The sequence below is a fragment of the Nicotiana attenuata genome, unplaced genomic scaffold (assembly GCF_001879085.1).
Source record: "Nicotiana attenuata strain UT unplaced genomic scaffold, NIATTr2, whole genome shotgun sequence".
In the NCBI taxonomy this organism is placed as follows: Eukaryota; Viridiplantae; Streptophyta; class Magnoliopsida; order Solanales; family Solanaceae; genus Nicotiana; species Nicotiana attenuata.
In genome coordinates this window covers 536,510-551,302 of record NW_017670485.1, presented here as the reverse complement: position 1 = coordinate 551,302, position 14,793 = coordinate 536,510, and the positions used below count along the sequence as shown (strand labels likewise).

Below are 14,793 nucleotides of genomic sequence, written 5' to 3'. Positions count from 1 at the left end.
AAATATATATAATAGTGTTGTCGAGATCAGCTTGCGCGCACCTCGACTATTCCACCACACACATACTACCTCCCAGCAGGGCTTAGCTAGGGTAAATACTTTTTGTCTCTGTGAGGATGAATCCTGATCTCCAAGGTCTATACATACTTTATTGACTACACGAGCTCCGGCCATTTATGGAGGTAGAGACCAAGAGAAGAAACTCCCTGATAAACGTACAACCAATACAATTAATAGGTCTGCATGCCTCTTTTGTTACTTTTTTGTATCCCTGTTCGTCCGAAACAACTCAAGCATTCTAGCCGAATCTCAATTTTTTACCTGCAACAAAGAACTGAATTTTAATTATCGTGTTAATAGTTTATGTAAAGAATCCTAAAGAGACACTTTATTAGTCTAGCAGGATACTCCTCACGTAAAATCCAATTTACGGAAGTAGCACTACAACTTTGTTTCTTGAGTTGAATATTAGATGTCGCAAGAAATGGATTACCGCTTTGGTAGGGAAGCTGATTTGGTTACTGATAGCGAAGAAGGAAGGTTTATGGGTCAAATGGGTGCATGGTTTGTATATAAAGCCTGGAATAAATTTCTGGATGGACACTCCTCCAGCAGATTGCATAAGCTGAAGAATGAAATGCGGCTCTGGTATTGTAATGATAAATACCAATTGACTTCCTCTGGTGCTTACTCTGCCTCAAGTAGCTATATAGCTGTGCTGGGGCCTTAAACAAAAATTAGTATTTCCAAGCTAGTTTGGGGGGCTATATCCTTGCCTAGCCATAGGTGTATTGTTTGGTTGGCTTTGCAGGGTAATTATAAGTTGCAGACTAAAGATAGACTATTGATGATGAACATTCCCTGTGAGAATGACAAGTGTTGTTTGTGTGAAGAGGATGTACTGGAAACTGATCAGCATTTATTTGGGGAGTGCAGATGGTTTTCTACACTCAGGGGAGAGATGCAAGCATGGACAGGGTTTGTCATTCCACATATGAGCAAAAAGGAAACATTGACAGTATCATACGGAAACATTGGAAGAAGTGTACAAAGGAGATAATGGCTGTTGTGTATGGAGCAATGATCTACCAGACATGGAAAACTAGAAATTGGAAGGTGTTTAGAGGAACTAATGTACGTATGCACTTTGGGGTCGTTTGGTAGCCGGTTAGGGGAAAAGTTATTCATGTATTAGGGGTAACATAACGTATACCATGTTTGGTAGCCATTAGTTATTTTGTAAAAAATTCAGCATAACTAATACTATGTTTGGTTGGCATTTTACAATTCTACATAAATAATACATGTATAAGTTATGAGTCAATCTGTGTGTTATTTTATGCGGGGGAGAAGATGGAATAACTAATACATGTATTAGTAATACATGGATAAAATACTGAAATGACAAATTTACCCCTATCAATTTACCACAAATCATTGCCATTTTCTCCAGCAAACTTTTCATTGTTCGTTTTCTACCGCAAATAACAATCTTGTACTATGATATTTTTGAATTACTAAATAAAGTGTGTAACAATATAGCAAGAAATTCAACCAAAATCCAAGAAAGAATTATATACACTACAATTAGCATGACCTTTTTATTGAATTTCACGTGCACTACTCAAGGACTAATCCTTGCATAACTAATGCATGCATAAGTAATCCCTGCATTACTTATTCTTGCATAACTAATACATACATAACTAATACCTGCATAACTAATACATGTATAACTAATACCTGCATAACTTTAACCGGCAACCAAACGACCCCTTTGTCTATACACAAATACAACAGGAAATTAGAGTGAGGATAGATATGTTACAATATTCAAGGAAAGCTTATAGGTGTTCTGAGTTGATTAACAAAAACTATGTAACTAGTTGGATTGTTGGAGGCCTTTATTCTCATAATACCCTTCAACCTTCATGAAGGTGGTTGTGAGGTAAAGGTGCTCTTTAGGTGTATTGGTTTTTTTGCTTGTTATGGTAATTATTTATAGCTTTTACCAACAAAAAAAAAAAGAACTTTGTTTCATGAGAACCGTAGAGAAGCAACCTGGAAATCCTATTGCATTGCAATCTTTGTATCCTCTCGACACATTTCACGTCCGTTGCAAAATATAACACTTCGACTTAGAGAACCAGAATAGTAGTTGAAGAGCCTGAGGTTGAAAATATAACATCTGTATCAACAAATTTAACATTTTTTAAGCTTAATGGCTCTCCTTGAGCATAGGCAGCTTGGCTTCATTTTGATCAAATTGAGCGTGTAGCTTAAGGCCGGTCAACAACCTAGCCGTGGATACTATACAATCATGATACAAGATATTCATCTCTTTCATTTCCCTCAGCTCCATGTCTTTAGCTGCAAGACCTGTTCGTGCAACGTCCAAATTTTGATTGGCATCATCCAGTTTACTTTGAAGTTCAGAAACTTGGACCCTCAAAGCCTTGCACTCTCTTTCCAAATCTTTCTGCACGAGTTCCATCTGTACTCATCATATCAATGCAAGCAACATAAAATATCAATATCAATATAAAAGCAGAATGCATGTTAAACGCAGAGACATGGAGGTGACATACTTTATTCGAGACTCTTTTAACCTGCTTACGAACTTTATGTATATTGCTAGACCAACACAAATGTCCTTTCCCTGCATAGATTGACATTTGTGTTGCTCTAGCAATATACATAAAGTTCGTAAGCATATTGCCTACGAACTGGACGGAAAAAATGAACCTGTAGGGAACAAGAAATCATACTTGAACATTGAAGAATGTGTAACTTAATACTCATCCCTCTTCTGTAACTTGATAGACAACATGATACATCGTATCTTACCCACGCTTATTTTTTTCTCTGGCAAGAGTCCAATAGGATCATTAATCTTTCCAACAGCAAAGAAAACTGAATTCCCATATGGATGAGTCAGCAAGCTCTGCATAAATTGTTGTTTGGCACCATCTTTGGGCAAGTTTTCCTGCAGATAACAAATGAACCTTATTTTGACCTGGCACAAACTCAAATGGAGTTCATGGATAAACTATTCCAAGGAATTTCAACATAAGTCATCGAAACACTGTTTGGTATAATTTCAAATAAGGGGAAAACTAGCCAGAATGAAAATAAAAAAGAAACAAACAGAAAGAGAATGAGCAATTGGAGAAGAACTAGAAGACAACAGTCAACCGCTGCTGGTAGTTCCCGTTTCCTGCTCACAAAAAGTGGTTGAGAAATACATGAAGCATAAATCATCTACTAGTATTTATTGGAGAACACATTGTATTATGAAAGAAAATACATGTATATTAATCATAAAAATGACAACATTAATGAAAAATTAAATAGAAAGAACTTCTCCCCAATTTCTTTGAACATGATTCCTTGGGCAAGGAGAAACGGATATCCAACTCCCACTCCCACTTTGCACGTGTCACTGCAATTTGTCTGGGTAAAAAATATTCCAGCAGCGATGGCCAATCTCTAGAATAAATAACAAAACAACTTAGCAGATAGGGGGGCACCTACGACATGTTCAGGCTTTGAGATGACTAGCAGCAGTACTACGCATAATTTGAAAGGAATAAAAGATATTAAAAACTACTAACTTGCGAGATTGAGGGCCATCAACATATCCAATGTCAACTAGAATCTGCAGAGCAGACATCTGCGCTGCATCATCCTTGCCAACAGGATAATTGCCCAGTATGTAATCGTGCTGTAACTGTGAACACATAACATCTATTATCATGAAGTAGAATCAACTTTGACTTCGAAGGTCTACCAATGAACTTAAATAATTAGTACAACTCAACTAGAAGCAAATCAACATACTTGAACATAAGATAATTGCACGAACATTGGCTCTGTAACAGCTTCATTTGACTCCCGAAGAAACTGTCTTTTTGAAAATCAGTTTACAGTGCAAAATATCCCCCTCACTTCTGTTGTTTGACGCCTTAAAGTCCGCCAATAGATTGCCAATATACTTATTGTCATCCTCTAAACAAAGCACACAAGCTTAAGATGCTAAATATTTGACCTTAAAAGACTTTAATAAGTGGATAGGAATTAGTACCATTTATAGGATCTACGAATTTAGAACCAGTAACAACCTTACGGCACTCGAACAGACTGAAGCTAGCATGAGTTGACAAATTGATTATCCTTGCAACCTCCTGAAAGAGCAAGTATATCACACGAAAGTTATAAAAGGAAAACATCACTATCGTATCCACTATAAAATATATCTGGTCTCCAAAGAAACTAAGAAAGCTAAAACAGGAACTTCTTAAATCAAGACTAACAAATTAAAAAATTGATAAAAACCATGTCAAATGATCCCTTCTGATATTAGAGGCCTTAAGCCATCAAAACATAAGTCAAACTTTGTAATTCTTGAGTCTATGAAATAAAAAGAAATGAGAAAAGAAGAAGTAATAGACAGATACCACAAAAGTTAAAGTTCCAAAACAGAATATAAGAAGCTGTCGATTTAACAGATTAGAAGTCATTAGTTACTTCTTAGTTTTCTTTTCTGCTGATAGTAACAAAAGTTTCGGGCTAGCAATGTTGCACAGTTTCGTTTCATCTTTTTTTTTTTTTTTAATTTGGTGGAAAAATTATTTATCTTGTAAAGAATTTCTTTATTTACGCCAACTATTCTTCTCATTTGTAGAAAGATAATTTCTTTACACACTTTATAAATACTTATCCCACCAGCCAAAAAATTAAGTAAGTTCTCATAACTTCATCTGTTGACTCTTTATCTTTTCACTCTCTTCAAGAGTCTGTTTTTCATTTATTCTGAATTCCAGTACTGCGTCTGCCACAGATTACATATCCAACTTTGTTTGTTCCATTCATATGTAGGAATATTAATATCAATATTCGTGATATGCATAGTGGAATATTAGAAAACTTTTGGTTTCAGTATCTGGGAATTGATTAGGAATATTAATTTCCCCTATTTTGGTCCTAGAAATGGTATATAATGCCGACGTTAAAAGTGATGCTTGCGATGTGTGAAATTTTAGTAAAGCGAAGAGCAAGAGCAAGTTATATGGAGTAGTAAATTTCTTGATGGCGGGGTTGGGAATAAATATTAGAAATTCCTACAGCTAAGCCAATAAGCCATCTCATTAAAAATTCCAACACGTTTTAGCCACCTATATGATTCACGTTTGCTTGGCTGTTTTTTCTAATTCATTGGATACTTGCTACTAGGGGTGTTCAAATCGAACCGGAAAACCGCACCAAACCGAAAAACCAAACCAAACCGATTAAAAAACCCGACTAGGTTTGGTTTGACTTGGTTTGGTATTAAGTAAAAAAACCCCAATCAAACCGACATATAAATATATAAATTTTATTTATATTTTTAAGAGTTTATAGTGATTTTTCTTTAGAAAATGTAGAAATATTTGAGATCCTCTCATGTATTAACCTGAAAGCGGAAATTAACGAAAAAATATTGTTAGACGACTAAGAAAATAACTATCATGTGTTACTAAAAAAATTCTCCCAATAGAATATTTTAATAGATCATATGTTTGTCAATTTTTTTCCATATTTACTAAACATATATTCACTTATCAAAGTTTTATCTATAATTTTAACAAAGTAAGATTGAAATAATATTCATGTAATAAAAAAATCCGAAAACCCGAAAAACCCGACCGAACCAAACCAATCCAAACCGATATAGTTGGTTTGGTTTGGTTTTGGTAAAAACCGAACCAACCCCGTCCATGTACACCCCTACTTGCTACCTTCCAGCAACATAGGCGTTAGGCAACTGTGTCCCCCAAGCTTTAAACAGATGGAAATCTTGTGCCAAACTATGCCTTGTGTAGTTACATGAACATAGATTGTAGAAGCTATCCAAGTTATAAAAACTAGTCTAGTCCTACAACCAGATTTCTTGATTACCTGATTCTGTTCGCTCACAAAGTTCACGATATCTTTCCTTCTCAATATTGTGGTGCAAGTGACGTTTCAAACTCTCAAGGACTTTATATATATATATAAAAAAAAACATCAAATGATAATCATAAAATCGATTCAACCTTCTAGCAACTGCTGTCGTTAAAGAGTACTTGAATTGTTTCGAGCCATGAACTGTGAAAATTACCTAAGTTAAAATATCGCTGATTAAGTCGTAATTGACATCAACCATTATAGATGAATAAAAAGAACTGAGAATGTAATTCTTGTTGGAAGTAAGAATTTTGAACTAAAAAAAGTTGTCCATATCTCCTATCCCGCTAGAGTTTTCCAGTAACCGCGCCTTACCCTGTTTCCATGTGCATGCCGGGCTTCAATACTGAAAGAGGTAATGCATAACATTGCACTTGCGAATTAGCAGGTAGAGAGCCAAGTGGGATTTTGTTTCTGTTTTCCAACTGTAATTATCCTATTTTCATTGACATGCTAACCTTCTCTGTTCGTTCCAATTTTATCAGATGTCTTGAAGGGACGGCACAACATAATGGTTGTAGTAAAGAGTAATAATGATGCAGTTAAGAGTAAGGTTTGTAGTGAAAATATCACTGACGCAAATTGTGAAGACATTTTTACAGAGCAGAAAACCCACTGCTCGATATTGGCATGTGCACCTAAAAGTAAATGGCATAAGCTCACGAGTGCAACCATGGAATGGAAAAAGGAAAGATTTGGTACATGCCACACACTCAAAGCTGGTTATATATCAAATTGCCCGTGATTCACTGGATCAAACTACAATCGCAACAGAAACCAACTTCTAATGGCATTTCGAAGAAACAAGTTAAATCAGGGGTATGTTCATTCGAATCATCACAACCAATACGCAACCCAATTTCTTTCTCTAGATATTCAATTGCAAGAAGCTGAAAATAAGTGAACAAGGAAACAATACCAAGATGAACAGAATAGAGCTCTATTAAATTCACAGCTGAAACTAAACACACCAGAAATCAACTTAGAGTGCATTTGAAACCAGAAGGGAGAAATTACTTCTACTTCTACCAGAGGTAATGGAAGGTGAATCCAGCATAGAGGTACACTCACTGCCTCAAACTACAATAACTACTCAAACAAGTTGAAGTTTACTAATATGAATCCTTCAAGTTCATTCTGCTGCATCTGGACTCCTTTCATTAACTACTCAATAATCTGTCCTTGGATTTTCTAAAATTAGGGATTCTCTAAATATCCCATGTAACCTCTATCATCCAATCTAGAACCAAGTTCAAAACACTCCTGATAAATACCGGGCCTAATGTAAGTGTGCCAATAACGATTAACCTTAACCCAAGCGAGTTCCTTTTGCCAACAAGGATACTTGATTTCTGTTCCATGCTTAGTTTCTATGGATTGAAAGAAATTGTTCCATGTAACTTTAAGACTACATACATTAACATACATGTATTTGTGCATCAAAACTTCTAGAGATGACTGTATATAGTATATTTATCATGTGTATCCGGTATCCAGATTCATGCGCTTTCTACAGTCACATGCTAATCAATAGAAAATCCATACTTCCCCAGAATATACGCAGAGACACAGCTGAATATACAAATGCATAACTAAATGAATCTTAATCATCCCATTTGAGTAAAAGACATTATCCCATTCCAAATGGTTTCAGTACTCAAACCTGCTGAAATAACAACTGGCCAGAAAATCAAAACTACAATATACGGAAGAACATATTCCAAAGTATAAAATACGCTCGTCCAAAGCACAAGAAGAGGCTCCTTAAACCTCAATTACTGTAAACATTTAAAACGAAATTAAGAGTTTTCTAGACTTACAAACCATATCTCACTCAGAACGATTAGCATACCTCTCCACCTTATCATCAAGATTTATTCCAACCATAGCCTCACCAAGCCCACAGCTAATTTCAGCCAGCAGTCCAGGGTCACTGTAATGAGTCACAGCTTGCACGATAGCGCGTCCCCTTTTGGCAGGGTCACCACTCTTGAAAATTCCAGAACCCACGAACACTCCGTCACATCCCAACTGCATCATAAGCGCTGCGTCTGCTGGTGTTGCCACCCCACCTGCTGCAAAGTGAACCACAGGGAGCCTTCCGAGCTGTTTTGTTTGCATCACCAGGTCGTACGGTGCCTGAAGCTTCTTAGCAAAAGTGAAAACCTCATCATCATCCATGTTCCGCAGCACCCTGATATCACCCATCACGGAACGCACGTGACGGACGGCCTCGATGATGTTGCCGGTACCGGCTTCCCCCTTGGTGCGTATCATGGCGGCTCCCTCCCTGATACGGCGGAGGGCTTCGCCGAGGTTACGGCAGCCACAGACAAAAGGAATGCGGAAATTGTGCTTGTTGATGTGGTTCTCATCGTCGGCGAGAGTGAGGACTTCTGATTCGTCCACGTAATCGATTCCGATAGCCTCGAGGATTTGGGCCTCGACGAAGTGACCGATACGGGCCTTGGCCATAACGGGGATGGTTACGGCCTGTTTGATTTCTTTGATAAGCTGGGGATCCGACATGCGGGCTACGCCGCCCTGAGCGCGTATATCAGCGGGGACGCGCTCAAGGGCCATGACGGCACACGCGCCTGCCTCCTCGGCTATACGGGCCTGCTCAGCATTGACGACGTCCATGATAACGCCGCCGCGAAGCATCTGAGCGAGACCCACTTTCACTGAGAAAGGGGATTGCTTTGTAGTCTCGGTGAGTGCACCATTTCCGTAAAGTGTTACCACACCGCTTCCGGCCATAATCGAATTGTGTGTGTGTGTGTGTGTGAAAGAGAGGAACAGAGCAGAAGAAAGGAGGAGGAGATAGGAAATGAAAAGGTGGTGGAGGAGAATAGGAGTAAAGTGGCTAGGGATTCTGTGTCTGAGGATTTCTACCTTGTTTATAGGAGTAGTAACTGCTCTATTAATTTAATTATTAATCGGCCTTTTTAATTCTGAAAAAATCTTCATTGTTTATACACCAAACAAAATCAACGTACTTCCTTATCAGTCCTCGTTTTCCCTTGTTTGTTTGTGATAAACATTTTTAAATATGGGGTGTGGGACAGTGGGAGCTCTTTTACATAAGTTTTTCTTTTACTTCTCATCTGGTTTGATGTTTGATATTCACGTTGTGCGTAGACTAATTTGGATTCTCATAAAAAAATAAATTATTCTCATTGCCTATCATTTAAATTATGTATCCGTAAAACAGTACAGTTGAATTTATACGTGATTTATTGTTAACACTCAAATTTAGCAGTGAGACGCAATAGATTGAAGAACCCTAATTTGGCAACAGTAGCAGAGAGAGAAGCTCTAAAAAGATCTTTTATTGAATGTATAAGAATCAAAAATAAAATCCGTCAATGTAATACACACTTGCTCATATATACAATTTTGAGCCGGGTATCTTAATTTACATTTGGGCCATGTTACTTAACCAGGCTGATCTCTACTACTATTTTCAGCTCCAACCCCCCCCCCCCCCTCCCCCAAGCTGGAAGGGCTGGCCATTCCAAGCTTGACAATGAATCCTTGTTGCTGCACACCAAGTAAGGATTTAGTAAAAGTATCGGCAGGCTGAGTAGAAGTAGAAATAGAGTGAAGAGAAATAAGACCAGCAGCTAATGTATTCCGGACAAAGTGATAATCCACCTCGATGTGCTTAGTACACTCGTGAAAACAGTATTCTTTGCTATGTGAACAGCAGCCTGATTGTCACAACATACCTGGACTTGACAGGGATTATCAATACCAAGTTTACCCTACAAACGAACCAACCACGTAATTTCAGCTACCAACATTCTGAGGGCCCCCTATACTCAGCCTCTGTAGAAGATAGTGCTATAGGGGTTGCTTCTTGGATTTCTAGGAGACAGGACAACCACCAAGTGACAAGAGAAACCCAGAAACTGATCTTCTGCTATCAGAACAACTGGCCCAATCAGAATCAGAGTATCTTTTCAAAGAAAAATCAACAGCATTGTTCAAGAAGAGCCCCAAACCAGAGGTACCAGCCAAATACCTCAGTACATGATAACCAACCTCTAAGTGAGGCACCCTAGGAGAAAACATAAACTGACTAAAGTTTTGGACTGTGAAAGAAATATTAGGTCGAGTATGTTGCAAATAATTTAGCTTACCAGCCAATTGTCTGTAAATGGAAGGGTCAGGAAGTAGATCAGCAGATTCAGCTAATAGTTTAACATGAGGATCCAATGGGGACACAACTGGACTAACAGTAGAATAGTTATATTCTTGGAGAAGGTCAGTAGTAAACTTATGATGACCAACCATGAGGAAGCTTAACAATTTCAAGACCTAGAAAATAATGAATTTTCCCAAGATCCTTAATTTTGAATTGGGCATCAAGAAAGTGTTTGAGGGCAGTAACTTCATAAATGTCATCCCCAGCTACTAATATATCATCCACATACACAACTACAATAGTGATATGATCCGTTGATAACTTCCTAAACAGAGAATAGTCATTTAGACTAGGCTGAAAACTCTTGGACTGCAAAGTAGTGGAAAGCTTAGCATACCACTGCCTAGAGGCTTGTCAACCCATAGAGAGACATATTTAGTTTAAAAGCTAAAGAAGCAACATGAATAGAATCAGAAGATGTGACAGAAAGACCTTGAAGAATTTTCATGAACACTTCCTCATCTAAATATCCATGTAGAAAGACATTATTTACATCAAGTTGGTAAACAGCCCAACCCCTCTTAGCAGCTACAAATAAAAGACATTTAACAGTAGTCATCTTAACTACATGAGAAAATGTCTCATTAAAGTCTACACCCTCCTATTGAGTATCCCCCCTAATTACTAACCTTGTTTTATACCTTTTAATAGACATATAGCCCTTTGTTTAATTTTGTACACCCATTACAAGGTATGTCCTTTTTACCAATAGGAAGAGGGACTATGTCCCAAGTATTGTTGGCTTCCAAGGCTTGAAATTGCTTAATCATAGCCTCTTGCCAAGCAGGTTGAGAGGCAGCTTGATGATAGAACTTAGGTTCTTGCAAGCAATCTTCAGAAGACACAGAAAGTACCCTAGAAGTAGAAGTAGTATTGCAAACATAATCACCAAGATATACAGGAGGATGAGAAGTTCTGGATGATTTTCTGAGCACAGGAGGAAGAGGAGAAGAGAGAGGAACTAGAGAAGGTTGAAGAGGAGGAGAAGAAGGTGAAGGACTGTGAGGTGATGGAACATGAAGATGTGAAGAGTCAAGAGTGGTATTAGTGGGAGTAGGGGACATACGAGGAAAGGAAATAGTAGGAGAATTAGAAGGAACAGAAGATGGAAAAAAATGAGTGGAACTAGGAGTAGAAAAAGGAAAAACTTGTTCATGAAAGATGACATCCCTGGAAAAGAAAATGCTAGAGTTAGACAGGGTGAGCAACTTATATCCCTTCTTGCTGGGACTGTAACCAATGAAGATAAAAAGAATGGTTCTAGATTTAAATTTATCCCTATATGGCTTAAGCACAATAGCAAAACAGAGACAACCAAAAGTCTTAAGGTGAGATATACTAGGTTCGGTTCCATAAAGAAGTTCAAAAGGTGATTTGTTTTTCAATAATAGAGAAGGAAATCTATTAATAAGGTATGTGGCAGTCAGGATACACTCTCCGCAATATTTGACAGGTAATTTGGATTGGAACAGGAGTGCTCTTGCGATCTCAAGAAGATGTTTATGCTTCCTTTCCACAATACCATTTTGTTGAGGTGTGTGTGGCAAGATGTTTGATGTAGTATCCCATGGGCAGAAAAGAAAGATATGGTTGTGGAGCTAGAGCCTAACTCAAAAGCATTACCAGACCTAATCACTTGTACTAAAGAATGGAACTGAGTTTGCACCATAAGAATGAAAGATTGCAGGATAGTAAAGGCATTACCCTTAGAGGACAAGAGACGTGTCCAAGTTGATCTAGAGTAATCATCCAAAATAGTCATGAAGTACTCATAACCATTATATGTTTGAGTATGGTAAGGGCCCAAAGGTCCACATGTATAAGTTGGAAAGGGGAAGTGGAGTGTATTTCACTATCAGGGAAGGGTAGTCTCTGTTGCCTAACCATATAACATATAGGACACTAAAAGGACTATTTCTTAGACAATTTAGAACACAGGGAAGAAATAGTTTTCATTTTACTAAAGGGAAAATGCAAGGTCTAAGATGCCATGAATGATCAAAGGATAAAGCAGGAGAAGAAACACAAACAGGAGACTCATCAGCAGTCACAGAATCAGAAGAAACAGGGCAATGTAAAAAGCTACTGTCTTATTCATATCATTGATGGAATTGGCAATAATGGTATTTACAAATAAAGTTTTGAAAATGGAGTTGCGACTAGAAGTGAGTGTAGCAGTGTTGAGAACATAGAGACCATTTTGAAGACTACCAAGTGCCACTGGCCTCTTCAGAAAAGGGCCCTGCAAAACATATGCAACAGAAGAAAATAAGCTAAACAATTTATTTGTAGAATTAATTGAACAAGAGAAATCGGGTTATATCGAAAAGAATGAACTAGAAGCACACTGGTCAAGGAAATCTTAGGAGTTAAGGTTAGAGTGCCAGTGCATGTCACTTTCACTTTGTATCCATTAGGCAAAGTAACCAGGTAAGGAAAAATAAGAGGCTTAACATCAGATAAGAAGGAAGAGTATGATGTCATGTGACTAGTTGCACTAGAATCTATAATCCAAGGACTATTCTCTATCTTAGAAAAATTACAATCAAGAAACCTAGAACTATTGAAAGTAGGGTTACCTATCAAACTTGCAAAATTGGCAGAACCAACAGTGATTTCTTGAGGACCAGTTTGCATTTTGGATTGTTGTAGAAGATTCATTAAGTGATCAAATTGCTCCTTAGTAATGATTGTACCTCCAGAGTCTGAAGACACATGCTTAACATCTCCACCACCATCTTCAGGCTGACCCTGAGATTGTGCATCAGAAACATGAGCAAAAGTTACAGCTCTTTTGAACTTTGTTGGAAATCCAGGTGGAAAGCCATGGAGCTTGAAAATTTCAATTGAGTGTCCAGGCTTTTTACAGTATCTACAGACCAAATTATTTCTCTTAGCTGTGTCAAAATTGACTCTTCTGAGCATAGGGTTTCTGTGTGCTAGTGGAGGATGCCACAAAATCAGAAATGAAAGAAGGAATAGCAGCTTGTACTGTGAACCGGCTCTCATCATTTACGAGCATGGTATAGACACTGTCCACACCAGGTAGGGGCTTCATCAAGAGAATAATGCACCTAATTGTGGAGTAGGGCTCATTGAGACCCATCAGAAACTGATGAACTTTTTGATCTTCATCCAGTTTCTGAAACTTTTCCTTGCACCCACAAACATAATCAGGATAAAAGATAGCAAATGAAAGTTCATCCCACAAATTTTTGATCCTGTCGAAATAGGGAGATACTGGATGTTCCTTGAGAAATAGATGAGATTTCCTTTCGAATCTGATATATCTTGATACCACTGGCCTGTCCAAACCTTTTTTTAATTTCATTCCACAATCTTTCAGCAGATTCTGTGTACATAACAGTTTTCCTAATCTTTCGATCTAAACTATTGAGTATCTAAGCGATTACCATATTGTTACATCTGGTCCAAGGCTCAAATAGAGGGGAACTGGGGCTAGGTTTTGCAATTGTACCTTTAATCATCCCTAATTTGTTCTTATAAGATAAACCTAGTAACATGCCCATTCGCCAGCTCCTGTAACCAGTACCATCAAATATGGTAGAAACCAACACCATACCAAGTGAGTCATATGGCAAAAGATATAAAGGGGAAGATGGATGTACAGTAGTATCATCACTACCAACGGTACTGTCGACAGGAGTCGAAGTCGAACCCATAGCAATTTACTTAGGGTTTCAGCAAGAGATAAATTATACCCACACTCTATTGAATCGATTCACAAAAAAAAAGACAGTAAAGGAACAACACTGATAAATTCTTCAAATACTTGAAGGAAATATGAGGAATCAGAATACCATAATTAGCAAAGAAGAAATTGATCGAAGACTTGTCATTCAAAGGCGAAACCCACTGACGAAGAGTTAATCCATCAGAGAACGACCAAATCCTCACACAGCTACCGTAAAAAACCAACAGATTAGCTCTGATTGATCCTCGTAGTGGCTCTGATATCATGTTAACACTCAAATTTAGTAGTGAGACGCAATAGATTAAAGAACCCTAATTTGGCAATATTAGTAGTAGAGAGAGAAGCTCTAGAAAGATCTTTTATTGAATGTATAAGAATCAAAAATAAAATCTCACACTAACTAATATATACAATTTAGGGCCGGGTATTTTAATTTACATTTGGTCCTAAATACAAGTTAGGCATGCTACTTAACCAGGCTGATCTCTACTACTATTTTCAACCCCAACATTTATAGACAAGTGAATCGATTTGATCCCAAAATGATAAATAAATTAAACAAGAATATAATGCTTAGCGTTAAAATCGAGATAAAATAACAGAAATCCTAATTCCGGGAGCAGAGCTTCCGGAGGCACTTGTAACGATATTAATAAGCAAGAAGATAAAATATTTTTGAGCTTTGAACAGTGTATATTATGAGCTTCTCAGAAAAATTCTCTCCCTTTACAATGGTTGTTGAGCTTACTATTTATAGTTGTTCATGGGGAACAAGGTCTTAAGATCAAGCCCCTCTTAAATGACAATTATGGGGCCATTGAATAATATGTAAAGATATGCAATTAATGTCATATTCTCTATGACGGACTAGTACTTAATGATA

General features: G+C 37.6%; 3 protein-coding genes across 3 annotated transcripts; all 3 read right to left on the bottom strand.

The window, feature by feature from the left end:
* Window positions 1–2,155: 2,155 nt before the first annotated feature.
* LOC109240103 lies at window positions 2,156–2,739 on the bottom strand. Its single transcript, XM_019406727.1, has 2 exons — window positions 2,589–2,739; window positions 2,156–2,494 (listed from the first exon to the last, which is right to left on the bottom strand). Exons 1-2 carry the CDS (start codon window positions 2,712–2,714, stop codon window positions 2,219–2,221), a joined length of 402 nt encoding a protein of 133 aa, XP_019262272.1. The 5' UTR covers window positions 2,715–2,739; the 3' UTR covers window positions 2,156–2,218.
* A 577-nt stretch (window positions 2,740–3,316) lies between these two features.
* On the bottom strand, window positions 3,317–4,191 carry LOC109240104 (kinesin-like calmodulin-binding protein homolog). The gene is made up of 4 exons (XM_019406728.1): window positions 4,085–4,191; window positions 3,841–4,008; window positions 3,615–3,730; window positions 3,317–3,489 (listed from the first exon to the last, which is right to left on the bottom strand). Exons 2-4 carry the CDS (start codon window positions 3,865–3,867, stop codon window positions 3,336–3,338), a joined length of 297 nt encoding a protein of 98 aa, XP_019262273.1. The 5' UTR covers window positions 3,868–4,008; window positions 4,085–4,191; the 3' UTR covers window positions 3,317–3,335.
* A 3,367-nt stretch (window positions 4,192–7,558) lies between these two features.
* LOC109240102 (probable pyridoxal 5'-phosphate synthase subunit PDX1) lies at window positions 7,559–8,989 on the bottom strand. The gene has a single exon (XM_019406725.1). The coding sequence runs from the start codon at window positions 8,743–8,745 to the stop codon at window positions 7,816–7,818; it is 930 nt and encodes a 309-aa protein (XP_019262270.1). The 5' UTR covers window positions 8,746–8,989; the 3' UTR covers window positions 7,559–7,815.
* Window positions 8,990–14,793: the final 5,804 nt, after the last annotated feature.